The 16,037-nt window shown below is 48.0% G+C and overlaps 1 protein-coding gene across 2 annotated transcripts in view; it reads left to right on the forward strand.

Annotated features, from left to right (window-relative positions):
- Positions 1 to 16,037, forward strand: part of TEX2 (testis expressed 2) — a 108,375-nt gene that overhangs the window by 77,983 nt on the left and 14,355 nt on the right. For both annotated transcript variants that reach the window (XM_043464614.1, XM_043464623.1), the window contains exons 6-8: positions 1,290 to 1,436; positions 6,069 to 6,168; positions 15,836 to 15,968. In XM_043464614.1, coding sequence (XP_043320549.1) covers positions 1,290 to 1,436; positions 6,069 to 6,168; positions 15,836 to 15,968 — 380 coding nt within the window. The remainder of the gene's footprint in view (positions 1 to 1,289; positions 1,437 to 6,068; positions 6,169 to 15,835; positions 15,969 to 16,037) is intronic.

The following is a 16,037-nucleotide window of genomic DNA, read 5'->3' on the forward strand; positions in this document are numbered from 1 at the left end:
TGAGTCAGGCTGCGCTGATGAATTAGGGGCCTCAGGCAGGGCACTGATCAGGGCTGAGTCTGTTTTCTCCTCCCTAAAATAGAAGTAAAAGTCCTGTCTTTCTGGGGTACTGTGAGATGTAGATGAGGGAGCCTGAGAAGGAGTCTTATCCTAGGGCCGGGTGTGGGGTCAGTGGATGCCCCAGGCATCACCCGTGCTCTCAGAGGGGCCGTGGGTGTCGTGGCCACTTCTCCCTCTGCTTGTCCCCCACCCCGGCCCTCTCCCACCAAGAGTCTGGGGCTCAGTACTCAGCCTTGGAAATTAGAGGCTAACAGGGTTTGCTCTTTTCCCACCTCCCACGTTAGGCTTCCCTGGTGGTTCAGTCAGTAAAGAATGCACCTGCCATGCAGGAGACCTGGGTTCAATCCCTGGGTTGGGAAGATCCCCTGGAGAAGGGAATGGAAAGCACTCCAATTATTCTTGCCTGAAAAATTCCATGGACAGAGGAGCCTGGAGGGTTACGACCCATGGGGTCGCAAGAGTTGGACACAACTTAGCGACTACACCACCAGCACCACCTCGCATGTTGGCCATGATAGGCATTTGGGATGGATTGTATCCAGTGGAGGGTAAACCTGGGCAGAGATGGGTGAGGACAGCTGTGGAGTTGCTCAGAGTTCCCCTCTCTAATCCAGGGCTGTGGGTCTCAACCTCACCTGCTCATTGCATCCATGAGAGAGCTTCCAGAAAGTCCTCTTACCCACTCATATTAGCATCTCCAGATGAAGGACCCAGACACCAGTATTTCTAAGCAACTCTTGCCCCTCGCCCAAGAGAATCGTGACCTCATAGGAGTCAGGCTAAATGTGAGAGTTCTGGGGCTGTCTGGGGAGACCAGCTTGACAGTTAGATGTCCTGGGAGTCTTAACTGGAAGAAAGATAGGCAATCATTTGATGAGATGTGTCATTGAGTCAGAACGTTGGTACCAAGCTGATTTGGGGGGTGGGGAGGGGGGGTGCGGTAGGGTAATATGGCTGAGCTAATTGTATGAAATATTAGCTGGTTCACGAGAAGACTGGTAGCAAATGAAAATAGATGAAGAGGGGTTTTCATCGGTGACGGTGGCTTTTGTTTCTCTTTTTCTTGTTCACTGACATAATGTGGGACTTGTAATTTATAGGGAAGAAATAGGACTCACGTGGTTCCCCCATCTTGAGAGGGAGGAACCTTCAGTGACTTTATAAAAATAAGCACCTGTCTTGTTCTCCAGTTGCTTTCTAGCTAATTTTGGGCCCTTTCCTTTTGCCAGTTGCCAGAGGCGCCACCCTCTGAGGAGGAGGAACAGGAAGCCTGGGTGAATGCCTTGCTTGGAAGAATGTTTTGGGACTTCTTAGGAGAGAAGTACTGGTCTGATCTGGTGTCTAAGAAAATCCAAATGAAACTCAGCAAAATAAAGGTATTGTTTTCCACACAAGAGTGTTCCAATTCATCACGTCTTAATTTCTGGAAATTTTATACGTTATGTCCTAAGTGAAAAATAATGGGGTTGAAAACATAGAACAAGTGGAGAGTAGTGAGTTCTTACCAAATAACACATCTGGGCTGTGACCTTGACCATCTGACTAACTGCATCTGGGGATTTAGTGACTGCTCCTGTTTACTTTTTTTCTTCCGTGGCCCTCATTATTATCCAGTCTAGGATTATCAAATCCAGGATTCGATCTGGGACCATGTGAGCTTTTGTAGCTATTTGCTATGTAGAATTCTGTTACCTTTAAGTTAGTAATGAACTTGAATCATATGGCGGGAGAGCTCACCCAGCCACACAGCATGTGCTGTGAGGAAAATGCCAGACTACATAAGGCCTCTTTCCCAACTCCTCTCAAAGCTGGGAAGGCCTCTGTTGCGCTCTCAGTGTGTCTGCATTTGACCTTTACTTCTGGCCAGATGGTGTTTTTATTTTGGGCTCTCTCTCTGCTGAAGGAACAGTCCCGGTGCTGCTGTAGGCCCGCTTGGAAGTGAGTCTAAACTTGCATAAGTGTTCTTCATGGTTGCCACTTAGTGACTCATTTAGTACCACCTTTGCCAACCAGCAGACCTGAGTTAGGTGACTGAGACTTAAGCTTTTGATCCAGTGAACACCCTGCCAAGGAAGAGTCGCCGTGGTCCGCAGATCCTCACAGAGAGCTTGCCCAGTCAGCAGCTGAATCAGTGTCTTTTGGGTCATAGCCACTTTGGAGAAGCAGAAACATATGGATCTTTTCCCTAGAAGAAAGCACCGTGACACAGAATCCTGCCCATGATCTCAGAGAGTTCAGGGACTCCATGTTAGGAGACAGTGAATGAAGGTAAAATGGTGTTCGAAGAAACTGTGGACATGGAGGAGCTTTGGTTTGGTTCCTTTAGATCATGAACAGAGCCCTTCCGGACTCAGGCAGGCTCTCCCTGCCACGCAGCTCACTGTCGTCCCTTCCCCAGGCCCTGAGGAGGAGGAAGGGGCACCACCTCAGCCAGGGGAGCGGGTTTCGAGGCAGAGTTCAGGGCAGGCTCTGTGGACAAGGGTCAGCCTCTTTGTGTTCTCCGGGCGAGTTGAGGGTTGCCTGCTCTGCTGGCCAGGTCCCTGGGGAAGCAGGAGGCAGTGTTTGGAGTGGACAGGCCAGCAGCCACCCTGGAGCTCGCTCAGCCTCCTCCCCTTTCTGGAAAACCATGGAGGGCTTGAGGTCTGGGTGGAAGTGCGGGGCGGGGCTGGTACTGCTCTTCTCCCAGAGACTGTCGTGGGCGCTTCCCTGAGCAGGAGGGCTACAGGTCATGGTGACGAGGGACCCCACTCTCCCGTTACAGACGTTCCAGAACAGACTGGGACAGGGTATCAGAGTGCTGGTGCTGGGAGTCCACCCCAGGTGGAGAACCGTGGGGTCCCTTAACCCAGAAGAGGTTGAGAAAAGTCTCTCATTTTCTCCTTCTCCCTTTGCTGGCTGGTCATGTGGGCTATTTTGCAGGACACAGACTTAAACCTCCTCCCATTTTTTGAGGTCAAAGTACTGGGAGGTCAGGGAGGAGAAAGGGGCCCCGATCCAGCAGCACCAGCAGTTCAGAGGCGGGGGCTGTCCCCACACTGCCAGCCCCAGCACCTCCTACCCCCCACCCCCACCTGAGCTGTTGCCCCCAGAAGTGCCCTGCAGACTAGAGGGGGGGGGGCTGGCAATGGGATAAGCCGGAAAGCAGCAGGGTATCACCCCACTTCTGAACCTGCCACCACCCCTGCCAAGAGAACTACAATCAGCAAATAGCCAAGTCTCCCTAGGCAGGGCCGTTCCGTAAACCCAGTGGTGAGTGTTAGTGAATGACCAGTCAGGAGCCAGAATGTCTGGAGGAGCCCCAGCTGCCCCCGGGACAGAGCTCTGCCCTGTCTTCTGGTCTCCTCGAGGGCCTGACACACGGGCAGCTCTTGGCTGGCTGCAGGCTCGGGTTGTTACCTTCACCCGCGATTATGGCTCACGTCGTGAAAGAGCAGCCCTGTGTATGTAGCTGGTGCCCGGTGATGGGTTTAAAACAAGCTGAGTCTCTGTCCCGACAGCAGGTACGCCCTGCTTGGCCGGCTGCTCCGGCACTATCTTGGAGTCCCCGGTAGTTACGGCCTCTGTGCCCAGGTCAGCAGATGCTGCTCAGTTATTGCAGTGGTTTCCGACTCACCCCCCAGCAACCTGGAGAGTGCCCGGTCCCCAGCTGGGTTTACGTGAAGGGTAAAGAGCACACCCTGGGTTCCCTTGGGTGGGAAGAGGAGAGTCTCTGTTGGGGGAGTGACCTTTCCTTGGCCCTCCCCCGCCCCCACAGGGCAGAAAGGAAGCTGCTCTTGGGCCTGGTCCTGAGAGTTTGGATTCAGATCATAGATCTGAGCAAGGGAGAGGTAGGGGGTTGGTTAAAAATGTTGCAGAAGCTTGGAGTTGGGCACTCAGGTGAGTGGGTAGGAGAGACGCCTGGCTGCTCTCCATCCCCACTCCTGCTTACTGGTAATTGGTGCCCACCACCACACCAAGCCTTTCTCGGTCTCCTTCAGTTCCCACTTTCATCTCAGGCCCTACCTCTGCCCTCTGGGGACTCCAGGGAGCCAGGATGGGGGTGGGTGGGAGGCTGGACGGGGCACAGGGAGGGACTCCACGTTCTCTGTCTGCAGTCCACTCCCTGTCTCGGTGTCGGCTCCTGTTCCCATAGAAACCTGACCTGCTCCAGAAACACTGGGTGTTAGGATGACAATAATAGACACACAGGACTGGGGCAGGGGTGCCAGATTTTGGCTACATTCTTGGCCAAGTAGCATTTCTGTAGGCTGCTTGGAAGGCCAAGTACCATATAACATTGATGCTTTGGAAAAATGGTTTTCCAAATAAAGCAACCACCAATTCAGAACACACATTTGAATACTGTAGTCACGTTTTGTCCGTCTCAGACATCATAACCTATTTAACACCTCCATCCCCACAAAAAATCAAAGATGACATTCTCTGACTGGCGAATCCTGAAAATGTCTTGAGTTTCTCTGCAGAGAGACAGCTAAAGAGGTCCAGCTCAATAGGCACGAAATTCATGCTTGGCTCGATGCTTCTCATTTTATGGGAGATGTTCAGCATATGTTCAATTTTTTTTTAACTCGTAATTATATTCTAAATTTTACAAAATTATTCTAATGTTTAACTGGAGCAGTACTTAAGGAGACTAAGAAAATTCTGGGGAAAAGAAAAGACATGGACTTGCCAGACATAAAAATGTATTTTAAAGCTACAGTAATGAAAGCACTTTGATACTGTTAGGAAACAGTGCTCAATACAGACTCCAGTGAGGTGGGAATCTCATTGAAAGGTGGCTTTGCAGGTCAGTAGGGAAAGATTTAGAAATAGGTTAAGACGCCTGAGTAGTCATTGGGGAAAAAACTAAGGTAAATTCCTAATTTATGTCTTACACTAAAATTAGGAATGGACTAACTAAACTATATTGTTTAAAATATACATAACATACATTAATCCAGGTGGAGGAAGCATAGAATTAATTTTTGTGCTCTGGAGATGAAGTAGGAATTTCTAAGCATGATACCAGCACTCTTATTTTAGTTCATTTAGAGTAAATTCTTACTGACAGCCGTGTTAGTCAGGGTCCCAGTGGGAAACACATGACACATTCAGATGGAACAAGCCACAGGGGAGAGTTTAATAAAGGGAGGGTTTAGGAAGGTGTGGACCGATGCAGAGAAACCGAAAGGCCTAGTGCAGTACCCCAGGGCTGGCGGGGAGTGGTTACCCAAACTCAGGCAGGCTGGCTGTGCGAAGGTGCTGCCTGTCTGGCAGGAGCTGTGGCCTTGAGCAAAGGGAGGGGATGAGTGCCCGACAGTACTTCCCTCCTGGTACCTCCCAGCCCCCTGCACACTCGTGTGTCCCACTGGCCAAGCTCAGGCAGAAGTCAGAGGGCAAGAGAGGTCATTTGTGCGGTTCCCGCATACTGGCCTCCTGGGCTGTAGAGAGGAACTCAAATCCGCGGGGGCAAGGGAAAAAGTCTAGCACAGGGGTCAAAGGACGTGATTTTTTTTGCGTGAAGGATTTTAATACATGTTGTAAGTTGGCCTACAGTCAATGTTCTAGTGACTTCCTGTCTTCCCCACACTAGTCCTCTCAGAGAGGTCCATTTTCCCAGACTTCAGCCAACCCTGGGCATTATTAACCTGACCAGCATGACTGATTCCTTCTCCACAGTCAACACCCTCAGAGATGGCTTCGCTGACCTCATCCAAAACTCCCCAGCCTCCCTCCTCCCCATCACCCATCTTGTTTTCTATGTAGCCCAGTCAGTCTCTGAAGTTAGGTTGTCTACTTTTCTGTTTCTGCCCCTTCAGCCTAAACCCCATGAGAGCAAGGACCTTGCCTGACTCGTCCACGGCTCTGTCTGTAACATGATGCATCATGTGTGGCGTGTGCTTAATCAATTTTGGCTAAGTAAATGTGTTCCCCACGCCTGGACCATCGTTCCCTCTGAGACTGTGGACTTCTAACATTAACCAGGCTACTGACGTGTCTCCTTCGTTTTCCCTTCTCTCTTTCAGCTCCCGTACTTCATGAATGAGCTAACTCTGACGGAACTTGACATGGGGGTAGCTGTGCCAAAAATCCTGCAGGCCTTCAAGCCTTACGTTGACCACCAAGGTAACTCTTAACTGGCTCCAGAGGGGAACTGAGTGATTATATGAATGTTAAAATGTTGCCACCACTGCAGATTGAAAACCAAGGCTTTGTGTTTGGTGAGAGTTGGAGGCTTCCCTGTTTTGGGGCCTCCCTGGTGCAGAATCTGCCTGCAATGGGTTTGATCCCTGGGTCAAGAAGATCCCCTGAAGAAGGGAATGGCAGCTGACTCCAGTATTCTTGCCTGGAGGGTTCCATGGACAGAGGAACCTGGCGGGTATAGTCCACAGGGTCACAAAGAGTCAGACACAACTGAGCAACTTTCCCTTTAGGGGAGGTGTTTTTAACTATAGTTCATGTTGTGTGTCTTCTGTTCTTAATGGTCACAGCCTTAAAATGCTGGGGAGTGTATCTGGACTTTCCCTCCTAGTCCTTTGAGTCTTCTGGATCCTTAAAGATCCTCCTCCAGCCCAAAGATGCCGCTATGCCAGTTACTGGGAGCTGAGCTTTTGTGTGACCAGGCTCTGCATGGCCTTTGCCCTTGCCAGGGTGAGAGGCGCCGGCTATGCTTCAAGCCCGCTCACCTCCCGCATTGTTGCGGCTTCTCTTATTGCAGAATGCAGGCTCTAGGGCTCGCAGGCTTCTCTGGTTGCGGTCCATGGGCTCAGTAGTTGTGGCGCACCAGCTGAGTTGCCCCGAGGCACATGGGATCTTCCTGGACCAGGGACGGAACCTGTGTCCCCTGCATTGACAGGTGGATTCTTAACCACTAGGCCACCAGGGAAGCCCCGAGCCTCTTTCCACTTAAACTAGATTTACATTATTTCGCAAAAAGCTCGGGAACAAAGTAAGAGAGAAAATAATCACAACTTCTCAAGAGAGTGATGTTTGTTTTGAAGTAAATGTTTTGTAAAATTTATAGACTCCTAGCATCTACTTTTATCCTGTAAGCCTCCATCAGATGACTCCTGAACATATTTAGTGAAATCCGGTTCTGTGTTGTATACATTTGATGTAAATACAAAGAGTTTTTTTTTTCCAGCTCTACAGTTAGCAGCTCTAACAAGTATTTCATCTGACAGTGAAGCCCATATTTCCTAGTTCTTAGCATCTCATCGATTTCAGAGAAAAATCAGAGAAATATTTGCAAATCCAGAGGTCCATCTAATAGCATGTTGAGATCACCTGTGACCACTTAATCATGTCTACACTTTGATAAAGCTGAGTGTTCCTAGGTTTCGTTAATTTCTGGTTCACCAAGAGTAAAGCTGGAAAGGATTGTTTCTTTACAAATGGCCTTACTAGAGTTTTGTCAACTGCGAGTGAAATTTTAAAAGCTGCATTATCTACATGTCAGGTGCGGAGCCCGGATCTTGGCCCCGTCTGCATTCCAGGACGGCCTGCCTTCCTCTGGCTCTAGCAGGCTCTGCGTTGCCCTTTGCCTCTTTAGGAATTGGCTGGTAACAAGCTGGTAAATGATCAGCTAACATAAACCTCCTGAGAGTTGGGCTTAAAGAAAGTAAATAAAATAATATGTGTGCATGCTGTGTTTTCTAATGCATTTGCAGTCTCTTATCTCAGGACTGTCCTTTGTTGAATTAGTAGAAATTTCCAAAGAGAGGGGGGCAGGGCCAGAGCTAGGCTTTGAAGCTGGGCTTTGAAGCATTTAAGAAGCGTCCCGGTGGCTGTGAACTCTGCAGCCTCTCAGGGCAGCTTTGTGAGGCTTTGAGTGAAATACACTAAATGCCTCAGTCTCAAGTCTCTTTCCTGTTCCTCTGGAGCCAGAGCTGCAGCCAGACGTTTTATTATACAGATCAAAGCTTTGCCAGTTTTTAATCCATCTGAGGCTTACTTAACTCCTTTCGGGGCAAATTGTAGAGATCTGCCTGCTTACGTAACAAGGGAGGAAATGTTACTAAAGAAAGGAAAGATAAAGACGTAAAGCCTGTGGGTTTTGAAACTTTGATCAAATTAGATTTTTCCAAGCCTGCAAAGGATGCATGTGATGGTAAAACAGAAATGAACATGAAGGGACGGTTTGGCTTGGGTTCCATTGCTCTTAAGAGAAACCTTTGCTTTGGAGGAAATTAAAATCAGGAGTGACTTGTTAAAACTGACTCTAGGGACTTCCCTAGTCACCACTGACCTGTTCTGGCTCCAGGACACATAGCCGGGTTCTCGTGCAGCAAATAAGGGGAAAGGACCCTTATCTCCTGGGCACCTTGACTTCCTACCAGTGGCGGGTGGCCAAAAGGTGGAGAGAGGCCGTCCCTTAGAAACTGGCTGTGCACCTTCTTTCTCTGACCCCTGCCTACCCCACACACCCCTCGTGTAGGGCAGGGACTGGTCTCCTTCCTTCCCCACAGGCCACGCAGCCTTCCCCTCCCACCCCTCGTCCCCACCGGCTGCTCTTCCCCAGGGCCTGACCTTGGAGGGCCACCAGGCCAGGCTCTTTCTGGTTGTTTTATTAACTCTGTTAGGGTAATGGTTATACCTTCATTCATCCAGTGAATACCCAAAGTGGGGACTGCTGGAATATTTAGAAAAGGAAAAAGGAAAACATAACCCTTCATCCCACCATTCAGAGATAACCGGGTGACTGTTTCTGCTACATTTGGTACATTCTCGGTCCATTCTCTCCTGAGCTTTTTTTCTCATGGATAAAAACTAATTTAAAATGATGGATAACTGGAAAAAAAAAAAATGATGGATAACCAACAAGGACCTACTGTATAGCACAGGGAACTCTGCTCGATGTTATGTGGCAGCCTGGTTGGGAGTGGAGTTTGGAGGAAAATGGATACATGTACATGTATGACTGAGTCCCTTCACAGCTGTTGACCTGAAACTATCACAACATTGTTAATTGGCTGTGCCCCAATAGAAAGTAAAAAGTTTAAACTAAAAAATTCATTGAAAATATATAGCTCCTTTTTCCAACTCTTAAAGAATTGGTTAGATTGACGGTTTAGACTTGAGAAGGCAATCAGAGGTTCCCTAGCAGGACCCTGCCCTGTTTAGATGCACACGCCAAAGCCCAGAGAGAGGGGGTGACATGCCAGAGGCCACTCAGCAGCCTCGCCTTCATCCTGCTCCACAGATTCCAGGCCAGAGGTTCATGTGCACACCGGCTCTGGGCCAGGCCACCTGCCTTCGGGCCCTGCTCCTTTGTGATCCCACAGCAAGGCCTCAGGAGGTTACTGAGCACCCAGCACCTCGGTTTCCTCATCCACAGAGTGCTGAGGGCAGGAGCTTCTCCTTTGTTGGTCATGGTGGAGACAAAACGCTTTGCATTACCCTCAGAGAGCACACGTGACGCACAGGAAGCTGTCGGTGTTCGCTGCTGCAAAGCTTGATCAGGAAAATCTTCCTGAAGGGGTGCAGTGGGGACCCTCGGCCGTCGGCCAGGCTTTTATCTTCCACACCTGGGACCAGAGGTCTCAGAGCAGTGCCTGCGGGGGCGTCAGCAGTGTCAGGATGAACCAGGGACATGGACTATGATTCCCTCAGGTTCAGATTAGTTCATTTAGTCTTCAGGACGTTTGCGACGTGGAGTTAAGTCTGCAGATAGATGGTCACTGAGTGGATGGAAAGAGTGTCATGTGATACCGGTTTTCCCTGTTTCAAGATACCCAACCAGCAACCCAGGTTTGCATGAAAGAGCTCCGATTCTTTGGAAAGATGACTGTGTGTCCCACAGGAATGGGAAGCTGGTCTGTCTCCAGAGATGCCCATCGTCGTGACTGGCAGGTCCACCATCTACACTGTCTTGTGGGCCTTGATTTATGGTGCCTGGTGCCTTTATTCAGTGCTGTGAGCTGAGCGCAACCAGAGTCAGCTGTGAGCTACCTGTTCTGTCGGCTACACCCTCATCAAGAGAGCAGCTGCCCGGGGCTGACCACCGTGACAAAGCCAGACTGTGGGGCTCAGCACGAGAATGGCACATACACTGTCTGGCCAGATGGTGTTGCAGGAAGAAAAAGTATATTTTTCTGCAGAAAGGATAAAAATGTACCCATTTGCAGGTCTTGGGTGAGGTGGAGAGGAGAGACTCTGATTTGGGACTGTGTCAACCTTGAAAGGCAGAGCTGTTCCGAGAACAGTTACAGGTTGAAAGAACCAAAGATGACATCTGTCCTAAAGGACACACCCAAGTACGAGGAACAATACTAGTTCCCTGTGGTATCCGAGGGAGCAACGTGGCACCGGTCTGTTTGCCAGGAACAGAACAGTCACTGATGTGCTCGTCTAAGAGCTGAATAGCTCAAACGTCTGTTCTTGATAACATATGACTACATCTTCCATTTTGAGAGCTTTTGTTCTTTGGATGCCAGATGTTGGCTTTCAGAGAGAAAAATCAGCCATCAGTTACGGGTAGAGTGAAGTGGAGGAGCAGGTAACATGAGCTGGGCTCAGTGAGCAAGGCTTATGTAGGGCCTCTTACCTCCTGTGCTGCCCCTGCCCCTTAAACCTGTTCCAGTGAGACTGAGGTCACTTAGTTATTTTATTTTATTTATTTTTTACTTAGTTATTTTAATAGTAAACACAACAGTGAATTGCTGAGTGAAAGTACTAGATTTTTACCAACATGGTAATACTGCTTCTTAGTCTTAATGCCTTTGTGTTCAGTCACTTTAGTGTGTCCGACTCTTTGCAACTCTATGGGCTGTAGCATGCCAGGTTCCTCTGTCCATGGGATTCTCCAAGCAAGAATATTGCAGTGGGTTGTCATGCGCTCCTCCAGGGGATCTTCTGATCCAGGGATTGAACCCATCTCCTGCCTAACAGACAGATTCTTTACCACTGAGCCACCAGGGAAGCCCTAGTAGAATCTATTAAATCAACTACTAGGGAGAAGGTGGAAGAAGCTCTGTTCTACTTGTCTCGGGTGACACACACCAGGGTACGTGTTTTACCTGTGGTGGCATCTCAGTCTGCTCTGCTCCCCACGGCCCAGGCCGTTGTTGTTATTCTTCAGGCATCAACTTCCTGAGGATAGGGGTTTAGCTTAGCATCTTGAGCTCTGATAGCCTGTGTCAAGAACTCAATAAACAGGACTTTGCTGGTTGTCCAGTGGTTTGATCCCTGATCGGGGAACTAAGATCCTACATGCCTTGGAACTACTAAGCCTGCGCCCCGCAGCTGCTGAGCCCTGGAGTCACAACTAGAGAGTCCGTGCACTGCAACGAGAAAGATCCCGCATGACATGATAAAGGTTCCAAGTGCCGCAGATAAGACCCAGTGCAGCCAGGAGGAAAAAAAAGACAGAAGCTATGTTAAAAGATAAAAAAAGAGAAACAGAAAAACACCCTTCTGAGCTCTTCAGGTCCTTGTGTGAAGCCTGACTGAAGTTTGTCATGTTCATTGTAAGTTGTGTTTCCCCTGTTGCCAGTGAAAGGCCAACAGGGACTTGTTGGCAATCAGGTGCCACCCTTCACCGCGGGATAGCCTCGCAACATGAAGACCCCTTGTGTGGTAGAGACCTCATGGACTGAGTGTTTGTGTCCCTCCCAGATCCATCTGTTGCAGCCCTACCTGCAATGAGATGGTAGAGACAAAGCCTTTGGGGTGATTGGGTTTAGATGATGTCACGATGGGATTAGTGCCCCCATGAGAAGAGACCAGAGAGCTAACCCGCCGTCTGCCACAGGAGGACACAGGTGAAGGTGGCTGTCTGCAAGCCAGGAGGAGAGCCCTCACCAGGACTGGATCGGCTGGCTCCTTCCTCTTGGGCTTCCAGCCTCCAAAACTGTGCCAAATAAGTATCCGTTGTTTCAGCCACACAGTTTGTGGTATTTTGTTACACAGCCTGAGCAGACTGAGACAAGAGACCCTTTGCGTTCACGCCCTTTCCAGAGAGCCTCTCAGGGTGCTCAGTCGTGTCTGATTCTATGCAACCTCACAGACTGTAAACTGCCAGGCTCCTCTGTCCATGGGATTCTTCAGGCAAGAATACTGGAGTGGGTTACCATTCCCTTCTCCAGGGGATCTTCCCCACCCGGGGATTGAACCCACCTCTCCTGTGTCTCCTACACTGCAGGTGAATTCTTTACCGCTGAGCCACGGGGAAGCCACCTTACTCCTGTCTTAAAAAATTGTCCTGCTCCTTAACTTCTAGTTTTTGCCCTTGAGTGCTACCAAGACCAGGTGATTATTGGAAGCAGAATTTTTTAAATTATTCATTATTATTAATTTCCTTTTTTTGGCTGCGCTGGGTCTTTGTTGCTACACATGGGTTTTCTCTCTAGTTGCGGCAAACGGGGGCTCCTCTAGTCTCGGTGCACAGGCTTCTCACAGTGGTGGCTTCTCTTGCTGGGGAGCACCGGCGCTGGGGAGTGTGGGCTCAGCACGTGCAGTCCCCGGGCTCTGAGGCACAGGCTGAGTTGCTCTGCGGCAGATGGTCATCTCCGAGATCAGGGATCAAACCTGTGTCCCCTGCATTGGCAGGGGGATTCTTATCCACGGTACCACCAGGGGAGTCTGGAAGTTGCATTTTAAATGAAATGCCTCCCAAGGAAGTCTTAACCTTTGTCAAGAGCCCAGAAGAAACAGTTCCTGTGCTCACCCAGGTGAGGAGTGTGCAGCCCGCGAGGATTAGAGTGCCACTCAGGACACAGTGTGTGTCCCCACTTCACAGTGTCGCTACCTTTGTCCCCAGGAAGAAGACAGCCTTTCTGGTAACTGTTGATTTCATCCTTCAGTTCTGCAAGGTGGGAACTCCTGACTCTCTTTATGTAACCAGGTGGTCTTGGCTTCAGGTGTATGTGCTCCAAGGTTTTCAGGGCGATTTTTGCAGCTGAATCATTGTCACAGAAACATGTTTTTTCTTTGCATCTAATGGTCAGATAGTCATCTTATCCTCAGCTGAACGCAAGCACGCCATATTAGGATAATTTGAGTGTTTGTACTTTGTGTCTGTATTTAAAGATTCTCAAACCATTCTTGACTCTATATCTTCACTAAGAACGAGGACTGCACAGGGCCCTGTGGGTGGGTCTCATGGGACATACTCTGTTCAGTCCCTTAGTCATGTCCAACTCTTTTGAGCCCATGGACTACAGCACACCAGGCCTCCCTGTCCCTCACTGTCTCCCAGAGTTTGCCCAAGTTCGTGTCCATTGAATTGGTGATGCCATCCAACCATCATGGGACATACACAGTGATACAAAAACAAGCTCCATCCCCTATGCAGAAGCTTGGTCAGATGTCCATGTACCATCCCCCGCTCCCCAGCCAGACAGGGCTGTCTGGCTGCCCGGTGCAGCCTCTTCCCTCTGGCCCCTTGGCCTCCTCTGGTCTGGTTCCCAGGAGCCACGGCAACAACAGCAAGCTAGGCTGCAGCCCAGAGTCGCGGAAGGAAGTGGGCTGGCGATGGCGCAGAAAGGGAAGAGCCCTGCCAGGGTGCACCGGGCGCTGGCTGTGCGAGCAGCGTCGTCCCCTGGTGCAGAGGAGCCCGGTGCCCGGAGGCCGAGAAAGTTCCAGGGGAACCCGAGCCCTGTCCATGTGACCGGGCTCCATGTGCTCTTCTGCCCTCCTTCCAGCCTCAGCTCAGGGGGGCCAGGCCACAGATGACTGGCTGGAGTGTCCCGATGACCAGGGTGTGGGCCAGCTGTTTACCAAACCTTTATCCATATCCCCTTATTTAAAACACAGATGAACACGTCCACTTTATAACAAGTAAAATTCTGGTTCTTTTAACATGACAGCCTTAGCTGACTCATGTTGTTCTACAGCAGAAACTTAACACACCATTGTTAAGCAATTGTATTCCAATTAAATAAACTACTTTTAAAAAATAAAGAGGGAAGCTAAGGATAAGTACAAATGGAAAGTTATGTATGACTCTGGAATTTTAAAACTTGTTAGCACTAAAAAAAAGTATGTGTGTGTATATATATATATACATGTGTAATATATACATATATATGTATATACATATATAACACACATATATGTATATATATGTATACACATGTGTATATATGTATATATATTATATAGTATACATAATATAATATAATGTAATATATACATATTATATACATACTATATATAGTATATGTATATACATAAATAATATATAATATAATACACATTATATGTATATAAATATGACAACCTTCAAAGGGAGTCTGAACTAGTAATATTTATTGGAAACCTGAGTAGGGTTTTCAAAGGAAATGATCCTGTATGAACACAGACAGCAAGCAGGTAGTTTGAGTCTATTGATTCTCAAGTTAAATAAAGCTGGAGATACACAAAAACAAATGACTTTTTTTTTTTTAAAGAAATATCTTCTTTATTGATGTTCTGTTTATATTGAGTTTAAAAATCTATTAATATCAAGCCTTTTACCCGAATCCCCTTTCTTTTGGAAGTGATTAATGACTAAATATCTTTATTAGAGCAGGTGTGCCCTTATTTCCAGTAACAGTGCATTTGGAGAGCAAGCTAATTAATGATTTTTAAGTGTTTAACGTAAGCAAGAAATAGAGCAGTTTTGTGAGTTGCTGCAAAGACATTCACAGCTGATCTGCATATCAATTAGACCAGGTCATTCATGGAAAATAATTACCTTCAATTATGGTAAAAAGGAGTTTGGTGAAAGCAAAATGGAAATTATTCTGCCTTTAGTAAGGAGTTATACCATTAATGCTTGGTGGCCAAACAGGGAATAGGTTATTTACTGTAATTACTTGAAAATGCGGCTATGCGTGAACTTGATTTTCAATTAATTTCCTGCTTCCTTTCAGATGTTATTTGTCTTATGAGTATCTGTAAGTTTATTAACATCTAAACACCCACTTGAAGGACCACATTTTGACGGGAAGTCCATGAGGTGGTGTGGTGCTTGGAGTGTCAATCTGTCCTGCCTGCTGAATTCTAGGACCCTGGGTAGAAGGTCATGAGATGACCTCTGTTTGCATTTTAGACATCTGGTCAGTGGCCACTTCTGATGGGCCTTCCCAGTGAAATCCCACAAAGCCAAAAGCCTCTAAGATATGCTCCCATCAACATGAGTGTCTTCTAAGGAACAGGTTTTAAAGCAAAGGTACAAAGTGGTTACCCAGCTTTATCTGGATAATCCTGGGGCTGGAACATAAATTCTTTTGCTTCCATTACTACACAATTTCCAGAAAGAAAAGGGTTGTAAAAGGTCTTGTCACCATCCTTATCATACCAAGCTAAACCTGAACCATTTTCTGTGCCCCTGCCCACTTCCACTCCCCAAGAGGAGAGAATTTTAAGAAAGACAGTGGTTCTCACTTGTGTCTTTAAAAAGCCCAACCTGCTGTGAAGTCTCTGCACATCTCCTCTGCCTCTAACCCTCTGAGACATCGTCCCGCCTTTGTCCTGGCACAAGCTGTCTCCTCCTGGAGGTTGTGTTTCTTACTAAGTGTAAGAAGAACCCAGAGGACCGGACCCTTCCATCTCTAACAATGTGTGCTGAGGTCACTGTGATCACTGTAACGGGTGTTGAAATGCTGGCAATTTTCCAGATGCTTGAACTATTTCTAGAAGCTTCTCATTTCACAGTCTCCTCTCACATGCCTTGGTAGTACAGGCAGTATATATAGACTTACAATGTGATACCTACTTAGATACTTTAAAATATAAGTTTTAATACTGTTATTCGTAGTCATGTTTTTCTGGGGGAAAGAAACTTTTTTTTTTTTAACCCTTTCTCTAGGACTCTGGATCGATTTGGAAATGTCCTACAACGGGTCCTTTCTGATGACTCTCGAGACCAAAATGAATTTGACCAAACTAGGTAAAGAGCCTCTTGTTGAAGCCCTGAAGGTTGGCGAAATTGGCAAAGAAGGGTAAGGGGCTATATGAATTTACTAACCCGACCCCGGGGAACCTCCTCCTCCCTCCAGCCCTTGAGAAGC

This window comes from Cervus canadensis, chromosome 1 (assembly GCF_019320065.1).
Source record: "Cervus canadensis isolate Bull #8, Minnesota chromosome 1, ASM1932006v1, whole genome shotgun sequence".
NCBI lineage: Eukaryota > Metazoa > Chordata > Mammalia > Artiodactyla > Cervidae > Cervus > Cervus canadensis.